Genomic DNA, 15,737 nt, shown 5'->3' on the forward strand with positions numbered 1-15,737 from the left:
GAGGCCCCAGGCTGGAGGTCCATGAGGCCCCAGGCTGGAGGTCCAAGAGGCCCCAGGCTGGAGGTCCATGAGGCCCCAGCTGGAGGCCCAGGAGGCCCCAGGCTGGAGGCCCAGTTCAGACGCTGGGCTGCCCCCCCCAGCCTCCTGCTGAGGGGGGACTCCTCAGCCTCAGCCTCAGCCGGCTCCAGCATCCGTCTGGAGCCTGAGGAGGTTTGATTGTCTCTCCAGATTGTAGCACCGCAGGGCATTCTGAACATCCCTCGGCTTGGACACAGATATTGTGAATTGTCTGTCTAGTTTAGCATTAATTTTCCGATTTTTAGATAAAGTTTTCTTCCGTCTCTGTATCAGTGGATAACAGCGGTCCCAGGCTAGGAGGCTCCTCCAACCCAACTAGGCTGCTCTCCTCTCCTCTCCTCTCCTCTCCTCTCTCCTCTCCTCTCCTCTCTCCTCTCTCTTCCTCTCCTCTCTCCTCTCTCTCCTCTCTCCTCTCTCTTCCTCTCCTCTCTCTTCCTCTCCTCTCTCCTCTCCTCTCCTCTCTCTCCTCTCTCTCCCTCTCCTCTCCTCTCTCTCCTCTCTCTCCTCTCCTCTCATCTCTCCTCTCTCTCCTCTCTCTCCTCTCTCTCCCTCTCCTCTCCTCTCCTCTCCTCTCCTCTCTCTCCTCTCTCTCCTCTCTCTCCCTCTCTCCTCTCTCTCCTCTCCTCTCCACTCTCCTCTCTCCTCTCTCCTCTCCTCTCTCCTCACATGAGTAAGGCTGCTCTCCATTCTTCATCTCATATATATACATAATTATACATATGTGTATATAAGTATATATATATACACACACACATATATATTTATTTTTATGTATATATATATATATATATATATACACATACATACATATCTAAAGATAAAATAATATCTATCCTTATCTACATATTTAAAGTGATGGCCAGAACTCAAACAAATACACAAGAACCAATCAAAACACAAACAGAATGTTGTTATCTCTCAGCAGTCCAGACTGAAACCTCTCCGGTCTGCTGAGACCACCCCCCGGTCTACTGAGACCACCCCCCGGTCTACTGAGACCACCCCCCGGTCTACTGAGACCACCCCCCCGGTCTACTGGGACCACCCCCCCGGTCTACTGAGACCACCCCCCCGGTCTACTGGGACCACCCCCCCGGTCTACTGAGACCACCCCCCGGTCTACTGGGACCACCCCCCCGGTCTACTGGGACCACCCCCCCGTCTACTGAGACCCCCCCCCCCGGTCTACTGAACCCCCCACCCCCCGGTCTACTGGGACCCCCCCCCCCCGGTCTACTGAACCCCCCCCCCCCCCGGTCTACTGGGACCACCCCCCCGGTCTACTGAGACCACCCCCCCGGTCTACTGAGACCCCCCCCCCGGTCTACTGTGAAACCCCCCACCCCCCGGTCTACTGGGACCACCCCCCCGGTCTACTGAACCCCCCCCCCCGGTCTACTGAGACCACCCCCCCGGTCTACTGAGACCACCCCCCGGTCTACTGAGACCACCCCCCCGGTCTACTGAGACCACCCCCCCGGTCTACTGAGACCCCCCCCCCGGTCTACTGTGAACCCCCCACCCCCCGGTCTACTGGGACCACCCCCCCGGTCTACTGAACCCCCCCCCCCGGTCTACTGAGACCACTCCCCCGGTCTACTGAGACCACCCCCCCGGTCTACTGAGACCCCCCCCCCGGTCTACTGTGAACCCCCCACCCCCCGGTCTACTGGGACCACCCCCCCGGTCTACTGAACCCCCCCCCCCGGTCTACTGAGACCACCCCCCCGGTCTACTGAGACCACCCCCCGGTCTACTGAGACCACCCCCCCGGTCTACTGGGACCACCCCCCCGGTCTACTGGGACCACCCCCCCGGTCTACTGAACCCCCCCCCCCCCCCCCCGCCCCCCCCACCCAACCATCCTCGTTGAAACATGACCCTGAGTTTGGTAGGAGGGACTAACGTGCTCCCTGCTCCCCGCCCAGGCTCGGCCTTCCAGGGCAGCGTCCACGTGATGCCGGTGAAGAACGAGGAGGGGCTGGTGATGATGTTCATCCTCAACTTTGACTACGTCCTGGACGAGGGCAGCGACGACTCCACCGAGAAGACAGCCCACACCTCCCCCACCCGGTCCGACCAGAGTGAGTACTGACCCCCCGTCTACCGAGACCACTTCAGCCCCGGTCTGAGAACACTTCCCCCGGTCCACCGAGACCACACCTCCAATATTTCCAATGATGACCTCAACTCATTAAAACAATAATAATTGGCAGCTCCAAATGCGGCACATGTACGTTTCATCCTACGGACGAGGACAGAGACATAACATCAGTGATCCAGCTTCCTAGCACTATAATGGTGCACCAGGGTTCCCTGTGAGACGGCTCAGTGCTGCCCCTCCTTAGAGCTCTTTGTGGTCTCCGCTCCCTCGCCGTCCCGCCCGGGGCTGGCTGGTTGTGTGTCGTGTGGACACCTGAGACGGTACGGTGGTTAGCGTATGCTGCGTATTTGCAGTATGTGTGTGTGCACGTAGTTGAGTGCTATGGAGTGGGCTTGAGCTGGTTATAGCTGGTTAAAGCTGATTAGAGATGTGGAGCTGGTTAGAGATGGTTAGAGATGTGGTGATGGTTAGAGCTGGTTAGAGTTAGATTTAGCTCCGGGGTTATTCTGGGAGCTGTGGTACCTAATGAAGGGGCAGTGGGCTGCAGGTCTGAAGATAGGACCGCTGCAGAACTGAGGAACTCTTCCCTTCCAGGACCACCTCGTCCATTCAGGGAGAGAGAGTTAAAGAGATACAAGCAAGGAGAGAAGCAGTGTTTCATCATAGTTTTACTGGAACTTCCATGTCTCCGGTCAGACAGGTTTCCTCTCATTAGGACCTTCTCTGTTCACGGTATAGGATGCACATGATAGTGCTGGGAGTCAATGGCTGGTAAAGGACCGATGGAGACGATTGAATACATCCCAGCTGCAGGGGGACGAAACCACCCACCCGCTCATTCTCTGCATCTGAAAAATTCATTAAAATCTACGGGCGGCTCAAATTGAACCCCTGCGTCTATTCTTAGAAAGTCATTTATTTTGAATAGCTCCAAAGGTTTAATCAATGTGGTAAATGTACCGAGAGCCCCGCTGGCGTTCTGGTATGGGGACTGGAGCTCTGGTATCCACTTACCAAACAAACTGGTTCTGTATTAAACAAACTGGTTCTGCATTAAACAAACTGGTTCTGTATCAAAAACTGGTTCTGCATTAGACAAACTGGTTCTGTATTAAACAAACTGGTTCTGTATTAAACAAACTGGTTCTGCATTAAACAAACTGGTTCTGTATCAAACAAACTGGTTCTGCATTAAACAAACTGGTTCTGTATCAAAAACTGGTTCTGCATTAGACAAACTGGTTCTGTATTAAACAAACTGGTTCTGCATTAAACAAACTGGTTCTGTATCAAACAAACTGGTTCTGTATTAAACAAACTGGTTCTGTATTAGACAAACTGGTTCTGTATCAAACAAACTGGTTCTGTATTAAACAAACTGGTTCTGTATCAAACAAACTGGTTCTGTATTAAACAAACTGGTTCTGTATTAAACAAACTGGTTCTGCATTAAACAAACTGGTTCTGCATTAAACAAACTGGTTCTGTATCAAACAAACTGGTTCTGCATTAGACAAACTGGTTCTGTATTAAACAAACTGGTTCTGTATTAAACAAACTGGTTCTGTATTAGATAAACTGGTTCTGTATCAAACAAACTGGTTCTGCATTAAACAAACTGGTTCTGTATCAAACAAACTGGTTCTGTATTAAACAAACTGGTTCTGTATTAAACAAACTGGTTCTGCATTAAACAAACTGGTTCTGCATTAAACAAACTGGTTCTGTATCAAACAAACTGGTTCTGCATTAGACAAACTGGTTCTGTATTAAACAAACTGGTTCTGTATTAAACAAACTGGTTCTGCATTAAACAAACTGGTTCTGTATCAAACAAACTGGTTCTGTATTAAACAAACTGGTTCTGTATTAAACAAACTGGTTCTGTATTAGACAAACTGGTTCTGTATTAAACAAACTGGTTCTGTATCAAACAAACTGGTTCTGTATTAAACAAACTGGTTCTGTATCAAACAAACTGGTTCTGTATCAAACAAACTGGTTCTGTATTAAACAAACTGGTTCTGTATCAAACAAACTGGTTCTGTATTAAACAAACTGGTTCTGTATCAAACAAACTGGTTCTGTGTCAAACAAACTGGTTCTGTATCAAACAAACTGGTTCTGTATCAAACAAACTGGTTCTGTATTAAATAAACTGGTTCTGTATCAAACAAACTGGTTCTGTATCAGACAAACTGGTTCTGTATCAGACAAACTGGTTCTGTATCAGACAAACTGGTTCTGTATTAAACAAACTGGTTCTGTATTAGACAAACTGGTTCTGTATCAAACAAACTGGTTCTGTATCAAACAAACTGGTTCTGTATTAATGCGTGACCAGAGTCTTCCTCAGGATGAAGCTCTTCTTCTTCTTCGTCTCCGTGGCGTCCAGGACGGCGACGGTTCCTCCGCTTCCGGCAGGCGGCGCTGAGCCTGATGGGGACGGCCAAGCAGCCCCTCCCCCAGGAGGACCCGGACGCCGTGCTGGTGGACCCCCCCGGGGCACCGGAGGACCCCGCCCCCGTGGCCCCCGGGGGCCCCCCCTCGCCCGCCGGGGGCCCCTGCGGCGCCGCGGAGCCCGAGGCCAGCGACACGCGTGCGCTGATCGCCCCCAGCAGGCGCGGCTCCCGGGCCAGCGAGGGCCCCGGGCCCCCGGACCCCCCCGCACCGCAGCCCCCCTGGGAGGAGCCCCCCCCCTCCGGCGCGCAGGCCCAGCCTCTCCCCCGGGACGGCCCGGCCAGCATGAGGCGCGCCTCCTCTCTGCACGACATGGAGCGTTTCAGCTGCAGCGCCAAGGGCCTGTTCAGGGAGCGCCACGGCAGCGAAGGTAGCTCCTCCTCCTCAGCCTGCTGACTCCTCCTGCTCACGCTGCTGACTCTTCCTCCTCACTCTGCTGACTCCTCCTCCTCACGCTGCTGACTCCTCCTCCTCACGCTGCTGACTCCTCCTCCTCCTCCTCCGCCTCACGCTCCACCCTAATGACTCCTCCTCCTCCTCACGCTCCACCCTACTGACTCCTCCTCCTCCTCTTCACGCTACACCCTACTGACTCCTCCTCCTCCTCACGCTCCACCCTACTGACTCCTCCTCTTCACGCTCCACCCTACTGACTCCTCCTCCTCATGCTACACCCTACTGACTCCTCCTCTTCACGCTCCACCCTACTGACTCCTCCTCTTCACGCTCCACCCTACTGACTCCTCCTCCTCACGCTCCACCCTACTGACACCTCCTCCTCCTCACGCTCCACCCTACTGACACCTCCTCCTCCTCACGCTCCACCCTACTGACTCCTCCTCCTCCTCCTCACGCTCCACCCTACTGACTCCTCCTCCTCCTCCTCACGCTCCACCCTACTGACTCCTCCTCCTGCCCCTCCTCACGCTCCACCCTACTGACTCCTCCTCCTCCTCCTCACGCTCCACCCTACTGACTCCTCCTCCTTCTCCTCAAGCTACACCATACTGACCCCTCCTCCTCCACACGCTCCACCCTACTGACTCCTCCTCCTCAGGCTACACCTTCCTGACTCCTCCTAGCTCCTCTCTCCACTTTGTAATTGCGTCTAAAAAAAACGAATTTCCATTTTACATTCCTCATCTTCCTCATCTTACATTCCTCATCTTCCTCTAAATGTACGATCAAAGTGTGTTTCTTTGCCAGATTCTACTTTGGTTATAAAACTTCCTGATACCTTCATTATAAAAGAGCAGACCCTCTGCTGAAGAATTGATCAAACTGGTTCATAAGCTCAGATATTATACAGGCTAAGTGGCAGTAGCACAGCTAAGCTATGTAGCTCACTTCTCTCCCCTCTACTCTTACAAAACAAACTGCTGCGTTTAGACAATGGCCGCCTGACCAGAGGTAAAGCCCACCTTACCTTACCCTTCTGTCTGATGTCTGCTCATCGCTGAAGCTCCTCTTTCAAGCAGGGCAATCAGCACAAATGGATGACTTAGTAATCCACCCCCGACTAAGTGCTGCACGCGCCGTGGTTATCCGATAGTGTGGTGACTTGTCACGCCATCAGTGCTCTGTCGTATAATGACATCATTGAACATGATGACGCTGCATGCCTTCATCAATTGGCTTGTGGTGAAATACTTTCATTGATGCATGAAGCCCCCCCCCCCCCCCCCAAACCTACACCATCTTGGTGCTGTGTCGACTGCTGTTGTCCACCCGCTGGTCTATGTTAGTCTATAGGTAGTATATGGGTTAGAGCTATCCCTAACCCTAATCCTCTATAACTAGTATATTGGTTAGGGCTAGCCCTAACCCTAACCCTAACCCTCTATAATTAGTATATGGGTTAGGGCTAACCCTAACCCTCTATAATTAGTATATGGGTTAGGGCTAACCCTAACCCTCTATAATTAGTATATGGGTTAGGGCTAACCCTAACCCTCTATAATTAGTATATGCTACACGTGAACCTCCTAAGATGGCGCAATTTGATTGGTTCGCTATCTCGGGACATTGGGCAATATCCCATGATTGAGATCTCAAACTCAGGATACTGTTTCCCGCGCATGACGGCCGTCTCGTAAGCTAATAAAAACAATTAAATCCGAGCAAACAATTTTATCTTGTTTATTTTTGGAGTGTTCATGTGTAGTATATCCTAAAATAATTATTCACCTCAGGCTCTGTGAATAGTGTTCTACTTACTTGGCCTTCCGCAAATAATTGTTAAATATACAGAACTGAATATACAGACTTAGATATACAGACCTACATGACTTCATGACATGGACTGTAAGAGTGACCTTGGAGTCCACTCCAGGTTCTAGTTCTGCTCTTGTTTGTTTCCTATCCTCTAGGACCCTTTAACCACCTGAAGTCCAGTCTTCTTGGCTCCAACTCAGAGTCCAACATCAACAGGTACAGCACCATCAACAAGATCCCGCTGATCGCCCTCAACTTCTCAGATGGAGGAGATAAGAAGACCCATTCTCCACCCGCTTCCGAGAACACCATCATCGCACCCAAGGTGAAGGACAGAACTCACAACGTGACAGAGAAGGTCACCCAGGTGAGACCGTCATCACCAGGTCCTCCTCAGGGCTGCTCTTGGGGTTCTCTGACCTCCTCAGGGAGGTGGACCGCTCTCTGGATGGAGCTCCTGAAGCTGCTCATGTGTTTGCAGACACTTTTCTTCATGGAAGTAAAAAGGTTTGATACAGTAAAACATCCAAAGCTTGAGTGATCCTAGACGGCATGAAAGGAAAGCTGCATGAAGCTTCAACCCACAGAGAGCAGATGGATCAACATCATCCACCCCGCCCTTGTCATACCGTCACGCTCACTGCGGACGGTGCACTGGGTCGGGGTCCACGCTGAGCAAACATTCGCTCCCGGCTGCTAGCATGATCATATCTATAATTCAAAGGAGACAGGAATGTGCTGAAGTAAGGGAAGACAGAGCCCCTCTGACCTCTGGCTCCTCCAGTCCCATCTGAACGGCAGGGAGCGTCTGCCAAGTACAAACTTCCAAGGACAGGAGGTTGCACCTGCAATTGGAACAGCAGCGGACTCGATGACGTCACCACCTGAGCTTGTCTGTTACCTGTCCTACGGCCTCATGTAGGCATATAACTACTGAACGATATAACACATGTCTAAAACAAAACCCCATCCTCTTTCATTTTACAATAGTACGTAAATATTAGAACGCTCTGATACTACGCTGCCAAATGCATCCTGGGATATTTAACGGTCCCAAGTCCACACAAATCACCTCCGATGCATCCTCGATGGAACCTGCCTCCGCAGGTTGGCCTGTTGAGCCCAGAGACAGAGCCTCCGCAGGCTGGCCTGTTGAGCTCAGAGCCTCCGCAGGCTGGCCTGTTGAGCCCAGAGACAGAGCCTCCGCAGGCTGGCCTGTTGAGCCCAGAGACAGAGCCTCCGCAGGCCGGCCTGTTGAGCCCAGAGACAGAGCCTCCGCAGGCTGGCCTGTTGAGCCCAGAGACAGAGCCTCCGCAGGCTGGCCTGTTGAGCCCAGAGCCTCCGCAGGCTGGCCTGTTGAGCCCAGAGACAGAGCCTCCGCAGGCCGGCCTGTTGAGCCCAGAGACAGAGCCTCCGCAGGCTGGCCTGTTGAGCCCAGAGACAGAGCCTCCACAGGCCGGCCTGTTGAGCCCAGAGACAGAGCCTCCGCAGGCCGGCCTGTTGAGCCCAGAGACAGAGCCTCCGCAGGCTGGCCTGTTGAGCCCAGAGACAGAGCCTCCGCAGGCCGGCCTGTTGAGCCCAGAGCCGTTGTTTAAACACACGGCTGACATCACATGACGCATGAAGAGCTTCAATCAAACGTTGACGTAAATATATAAATATACGCACCACGTGATATCCCATTTTAGTCTACAATTACAATTAGGGAATTTAGCAGACGCTTTTATCCAAAGCAACTTACATTGGATAATACACACATTGACACACCGACGGCAGAGTCAACCATGCAAGGCGACAGCCAGCTCGTCAGGAGCAGTTAGGGTTAAGGGTCTCGCTCAGGGACACATCAACACTCGCTAGGAGGAGCTAGGGATCGAACTAGCAACCTTTCGTTTACAAGACAAATGCTCTACGTCCTGAGCTAAGCCGACCGCCAGCCCTTGTCTAACGAGCCCTAGTCTAAGGATTATTTCAGGCCACCTTCTCTCCCCTCTGGCAGCAGAAGCGCTGCCTCCGTCCCCTTTCTCACGGTCACAGGCCATCTTCATATCTGTCATCCTCCTGAGAGCGGCGGTCTGATGGAGTCTGACTGCGGCTCCCCCCGCTGACCTCCTGGGTACCACTCCGAACAGAGCCTGCTCCGTCAGCTCCTTCTGATACCAGAGCAGGACTAGACACCAACATGTGGACCCTTCAGGCACCGAGAGACTCAGAGGGTCACAAGTTCATAAACTTAAGCTTTCGGAACATGAGATTATAAATAAGTAATCAATAGGAAATTAATGTAGATAATAAAACCATTAATTATCATCAAATAATTACTTTGCATGCTTATCATTTGTCTTTTGCATAATTATTTTGTTTGATTTTGCATCTGAAATGAAATATAATAATGTTAGTTGGAGCCTTTGCAAGATGCTAGCTTTTGTGTTGTAAAGCAGGAGGTTAACCCCCCTGGTTAAGGTTAGGTTAACCCCCCTGGGTAAGGTTAGGTTAACCCCCCCTGGGTAAGGTTAGGTTAACCCCCCTGGTTTAGGTTAGGTTAGGTTAGGTTAGGTTAACCCCCCTGGGTTAGGTTAGGTTAGGTTAGGTTAACCCCCCTGGGTTAGGTTAGGTTAGGATAACCCCCCTGGTTTAGGTTAGGTTAACCCCCCTGAATTAGGTTAGGTTAGGTAAACCCCCCCTGGGTTAGGTTAGGTTAACCCCCCTGGGTTAGGTTAGGTTAGGGTAACCCCCCTGGGTTAGGTTAGGTTAGGTTAACCCCCCTGGGTTAGGTTAGGGTAACCCCCCCTGGGTTAGGTTAGGTTAGGGTAACCTCTCTGTGGGTTAGGATTAGGGTTAGGGTTAGATTAGGTTAACCCCCCTGGGTTAGGGTTAGGGTTAGGGTAACCCCCCTGCGCCTAAGGGTGAGGCTAACCCTCCGGCCCCCCTCCCCAGGTGCTGTCCCTGGGGGCCGACGTGCTCCCGGAGTACAAGCTGCAGACCCCGCGCATGGACCGCCTCACCATCCTGCACTACAGCCCCTTCAAGGCCGTGTGGGACTGGCTCATCCTGCTGCTGGTCATCTACACCGCCATCCTCACGCCCTACGCCGCCGCCTTCCTGCTCAACGACCGCGAGGAGCAGAAGCGGCGTGAGTGCGGCTACTCGTGCTCCCCGCTCAACGTGGTGGACCTCATGGTGGACATCATGTTCATCATCGACATCCTCATCAACTTCCGCACCACCTACGTGAACGCCAACGAGGAGGTGGTGAGCCACCCGGCGCGCATCGCCATCCACTACTTCAAGGGCTGGTTCCTGATCGACATGGTGGCCGCCATCCCCTTCGACCTGCTCATCTTCGGTTCGGGGTCCGATGAGGTACGGTCTCTCTCCTGTCCCTCCCCCCTGGCAGCCTAGGACGACCCCCTCTCTTCCACTCACTCAGTCTGAACTGGAGCGCATCATGACTCGGGACCTTTGTTGGTCTTTCTCCACTCTGGACAGGATTACTCTAAATGATTGTATTTTCTGAATGGGCCCCCTCCGGGCGGATTAATGGCTTACCAAATGGCCATCACTGATGCCTTCATGGCAGGCTGGGGAGGGGGGGCGTGTCCTCGCGGCTTACGTCCAGATGAGAGCCTCCATTGGTCAGCCGCTTCACAGTGGTTCTCCTGTTGTTTGGTCTCATGTGTTCCTCCAGGAATCCCATTCCACTGCAGAGTTCTCTGACCAATCCAGTACTCCAGGGAAGATTAAAAAGTGTAGATTTTATCCTACTAAAAGCTACAACATTTTCCCACCATAAAGGAGTCAGCTTAGCTAAGGTTGCTAGTTTGATCCCCGGCTCCTCCTAGCTGAGTGTCTATGTGTCCCTGAGCGAGGCACCTCACCCTGGCTGCACCCTGCATGATTGACTCCGCCATCGGTGTGTCATTGTGTGCATTAACCGTTGTAAGTCGCTTTTGATATAAGCTACTGCTAAATGCCCTAAATGTAAATGATTATAACAATACATAATTTGACCATTAAGAATGGGTGGATTATATTATCCATAATTTGACCAGCAGGAAGGTCTGAAGCCGTTTGGAACCTACCTGCTGGTGAAGGATCTCATCTGCCTCTCTCTGCTCAGGAACTAACTGAGGCATCAGCAGATGGCTTCGAGGTTCATTTGACTAACAGCTTCATAATAAGGCTTTAGTCTGCAGGAGCTAATGGAAACCTTTAGATAGCTTGTATCATTCAATCAAAGTCTTGTTACTTTTGGAACAAAGATTCTGAGCTCCCTTCAAAGTGTTTTACATTGATTCTGAAGTACATTTGTTAACTTGATTAAGCTGTTTTAGTTTTTGCAATTTTGAGGATTACTTTTGTGCTTATAACTTATAATTAATCAGAATGAATGTCAAATGCACAATTTCCTAAAAATGTATATGAACAGAAAGAGATACTTTATTTAAAGAGGCGTATGAAATAGGAAGGCTGAGAGGTTGAAGAGAGAGATGGAAAAAGGAATTCATTAATATTATTTATCTTGATAACATTCAAACCCGGTCAGTGGTTCAGTTTGGTTCAACCTGAATCTCCCTCATTAAGACGCTGCGCTGCGACAAGCTTAGCGTCAGGGGTAGAGAGGTGAGCGGATGACATCAGCGGGCTCTGGGGTGAGCGCTCTGTGGCGAGCGCTCTGTGTTGAGCGGTGAGCGCTCTGCGGTGAGCGCTCTGCGGTGAGTGCTCTGCGGTGAGCGCTCTGTGTTGAGAGGTGAGCGCTCTGCGGTGAGCGCTCTGTGTTGAGCGGTGAGTGCTCTGTGGCGAGCACTCTGTGGTGAGCGGTTAGTGCTCTGTGGTGAGCACTCTGGTGAGCGGTTAGCACTCTGTGGTGAGCACTCTGGTGAGCGCTCTGTGGTGAGCACTCTGGTGAGCGCTCTGTGGTGAGCACTCTGGTGAGCGCTCTGTGGTGAGCACTCTGGTGAGCGGTGAGCACTCTGTGGTGAGCGCTCTGTGGTGAGCTCTCTGTGGTGAGCGCTCTGTGGTGAGCACTCTGTGGTGAGCGCTCTGTGGTGAGCGCTCTGTGGTGAGCACTCTGGTGAGCGGTGAGCACTCTGTGGTGAGTGCTCTGTGGTGAGCGGAGGGTCAGTGCTGAGCCGATCCTCTGACTCCGACTCTGGAGAACTCCTAAGCCCTGATATATTAACTTATATGGTCATGTAAACAGACTAGTATTCCTTAGTTTTTACCTTTCACATGTGGCTACTGATCCTGATATTTGTGATATTTGTTAAATCTAGCCTCAGGTTTTGCGGTATAAATACAAGATGGCGGGTGAACTAACCAATGCGGCGCTCCGTCTAGACCACCACCCTGATTGGCCTGCTGAAGACAGCCAGACTGCTGCGATTGGTGCGTGTGGCCAGGAAGCTGGACCGCTACTCCGAGTATGGCGCCGCCGTGTTGATGCTGCTCATGTGCATCTTCGCCCTGATCGCCCATTGGCTGGCCTGCATCTGGTACGCCATCGGCAACGTGGAGAAGCCTTACCTGGAGCACAAGATTGGCTGGCTGGACAATCTGGGCGTGTCCATCGGGAAGCGGTACAACTACAGCGACCCCTCGTCCGGACCCTCCATCAAGGACAAGTATGTGACGGCGCTGTACTTCACCTTCAGCAGCCTGACCAGCGTGGGCTTCGGGAACGTGTCCCCCAACACCAACTCAGAGAAGATCTTCTCCATCTGCGTCATGCTCATTGGCTGTGAGTGCGCCCCTTGGTTTAGTGTCCTCCTCTCTGATTGGCTGTTAGCTCCGTGTCCTCCTCTCTGATTGGCTGTTAGCTCTGTGTCCTCCTCTCTGATTGGCTGTTAGCTCTGTGTTCTCCTCTCTGATTGGCTGTTAGCTCTGTGTTCTCCTCTCTGATTGGCTGTTAGCTCTGTGTTCTCCTCTCTGATTGGCTGTTAGCTCTGTGTTGTTGTAAAGGTAAATATGTTGGGCAAACTATTAGTTTCAAAGCCTGTAAATGACCGCTGCTCTCTGCCTGCAGCCCTGATGTACGCCAGTATCTTCGGGAACGTGTCGGCCATCATTCAGCGGCTGTACTCCGGGACGGCCCGCTACCACGCCCAAATGCTGCGGGTCAAGGAGTTCATCCGCTTCCACCAGATCCCCAACCCCCTGCGCCAGCGGCTGGAGGAATACTTCCAGCACTCCTGGACCTACACCAACGGCATCGACATGAACACGGTGAGCGCTCTCTGAGCCCGCAGCATGGGTTCACCTCCCCGTAGCATGGGTTCACCTCCCCGCTGCATGGGTTCACCTCCCTGTAGCATGGGTTCACCTCCCCGTAGCATGGGTTCACCTCCCCGCAGCATGGGTTCACCTACCCGCAGCATGGGTTCACCTCCCCGCCGCACGGGTTCAGACCCCCGCTGCATGGGTTCACCTCCCTGTAGCATGGGTTCACCTCCCTGCAGCATGGGTTCACCTCCCCGTAGCATGGGTTCACCTCCCTGCAGCATGGGTTCAGCTCCCTGTAGCATGGGTTCACCTCCCTGCAGCATGGGTTCACCTCGCTGCAGCATGGGTTCACCTACCCGCAGCATGGGTTCACCTCCCCGCCGCACGGGTTCAGACCCCCGCTGCATGGGTTCACCTCCCTGTAGCATGGGTTCACCTCCCTGCAGCATGGGTTCACCTCCCCGTAGCATGGGTTCACCTCCCTGCAGCATGGGTTCAGCTCCCTGTAGCATGGGTTCACCTCCCTGCAGCATGGGTTCACCTCGCTGCAGCATGGGTTCACCTCCCTGCAGCATGGGTTCACCTCCCTGCAGCATGGGTTCAGACCCCTGCAGCATGGGTTCAGACCCCTGCAGCATGGGTTCACCTCCCTGTAGCATGGGTTCAGACCCCTGCAGCATGGGTTCACCTCCCTGTAGCATGGGTTCACATGGACTGATGGTTAAGTTGAAATGCTAACGACAGCTTTGTTTCCTTCTCCTCGTCTGCTTTCCTCTGGAGAAACGTATTTGTTTGGGTAAGAGCAGGAGGTACATATTGTCTTGTACTGTATTTAGTTGCTCTTTCAGGCCGTTAGAACTATTCTAATTACATATCATTTCTATATGACCTTATTGATATCACTACTGGAACAGCTCATTATGTCCTTTTTTACTTTAATTGTACAATCATTCAATGTATTGATTCCAGAATAATCCATGATGCTTTACCCTCACCAATGACTTTGTTTTGGAGGTTGATGCGAAAGATTACTCGATACACAGTTACATACCACTTCTATAGGCTACTAGTACAAGTTGCATATCACTACAAGTTACATACCACTTCTATAGGCTACTAGTACCAGTTGCATATCACTACAAGTTACATACCACTACTATAGGCTACTAGTACAATCCAAGTAACATACTTTGCAAGTTAGTAGTAAATAGTACTATGATGTGTTACTCTTACACTTAGTTACATACCACTGTATTGTTGTACAATCTAAACTGGGATTGTACAACAATTGGCCCAATCTGCTGCTAAACCCCAGTTAGCACAGAGTGATCATATTATATTAATGTTCTTTATAGGGCAGCTAAACTCCCGGCAGGATCTGGTTGAGCAGACCAAGAATTCATCAGGTCGTCTTATTGCCGTCTTGTGATGGAGGAACGCGTGAAGGAGAGGGAACAGTAACTCGCTGAGGGCTGATTGAATGTCACCAGAGTGGACTACTCCTTTGAGCCGTATCGCTGATCCATTCCTCCTATTGGCACTTAGGTAGCCTGTTGCCCTCATGGGCAGCTTAATGGCTTGAAGCCGCTCAAGCGTTTTAAACAATGTTCATTCTGTTACGATGGTTCGCATAATTCCATGAATTTGTGTAATGATGTATAAGCAAGCTGAGAGCGATATTTAACTCCATCCCACTGGTGTTGAATCACCCCAGATAATGAGAGGGGCCGAACCGCTGTGGATGAATGTCAGTGGTCTTACAGAGATGGTATGTTGTGTTCATTCAGTTTTATATTCAGTGTACACAGAAGTGGCAGTACTCTGGTCTGAACGTCTGCTCTTCTGTATGAGGAAGTCCTCCCCTCCTGGGGACTCCCTGGACCTCAGTGGTCTCCAGCAGGTGGGGGTCTCCAGGAGGCCGAGACCTCCCTGGACCTCGGTGGTCTCCAGCAGGTGGGGGTCTCGAGGAGGCCGAGACCTCCCTGGACCTCAGTGGTCTCCAGCAGGTGGGGGTCTCGAGGAGGCCGAGACCTCCCTGGACCTCAGTGGTCTCCAGCAGGTGGGGGTCTCGAGGAGGCCGAGACCTCCCTGGACCTCAGTGGTCTCCAGCAGGTGGGGGTCTCCAGGAGGCGGAGACCCCTAGCCTCAGTTGAACCTCATCCACATAACCAAAGCGTTCTCCTTGATGGGTCTTCTTCCCTTGGGGGTGGTTCTGGGGTCCGTCTCTCCCGTAGGTCCTGAAAGGTTTCCCAGAGTGTCTGCAGGCAGACATCTGCCTCCACCTCAACAGGATCCTGCTGCAGGACTGCAAGGCCTTCCAGGGGGCCACCAAGGGCTGCCTGAGGGCCCTGGCCATGCGCTTCCAGACCACCCACGCCCCCCCCGGGGACACCCTGGTGCACAGCGGGGACGTGCTCACCGCCCTCTACTTCCTGTCCCGGGGGTCCATCGAGATCCTCAAGGACGACATTGTGGTCGCCATCCTCGGTAAATACAGAAGAACCTTAAAGAACCTCACTGAAGAACCTTAAAGAACCTTAAAGAGCCTCACTGAAGAACCTTAAAGAGCCTTAAAGAGCCTCACTGAAGAACCTTAAAGAGCCTGAAAGAGCCTCACTGAAAAACCTTAAAGAGCCTTAAAGAACCTTAAAGAGCCTCA

General features: G+C 52.1%; 1 protein-coding gene across 1 annotated transcript in view; it reads left to right on the plus strand.

Annotated features, from left to right (window-relative positions):
• LOC132448149 (potassium voltage-gated channel subfamily H member 6-like) overlaps positions 1-15,737 on the plus strand; it is a 43,819-nt gene that overhangs the window by 15,384 nt on the left and 12,698 nt on the right. Inside the window, exons 3-10 of the mRNA XM_060039203.1 lie at positions 2,007-2,162; positions 4,578-5,012; positions 6,032-6,052; positions 7,012-7,223; positions 9,794-10,219; positions 12,197-12,596; positions 12,882-13,081; positions 15,313-15,565. Coding sequence (XP_059895186.1) covers positions 2,007-2,162; positions 4,578-5,012; positions 6,032-6,052; positions 7,012-7,223; positions 9,794-10,219; positions 12,197-12,596; positions 12,882-13,081; positions 15,313-15,565 — 2,103 coding nt within the window. The remainder of the gene's footprint in view (positions 1-2,006; positions 2,163-4,577; positions 5,013-6,031; positions 6,053-7,011; positions 7,224-9,793; positions 10,220-12,196; positions 12,597-12,881; positions 13,082-15,312; positions 15,566-15,737) is intronic.

The sequence above is a fragment of the Gadus macrocephalus genome, chromosome 20, assembly GCF_031168955.1.
Source record: "Gadus macrocephalus chromosome 20, ASM3116895v1".
In the NCBI taxonomy this organism is placed as follows: Eukaryota; Metazoa; Chordata; class Actinopteri; order Gadiformes; family Gadidae; genus Gadus; species Gadus macrocephalus.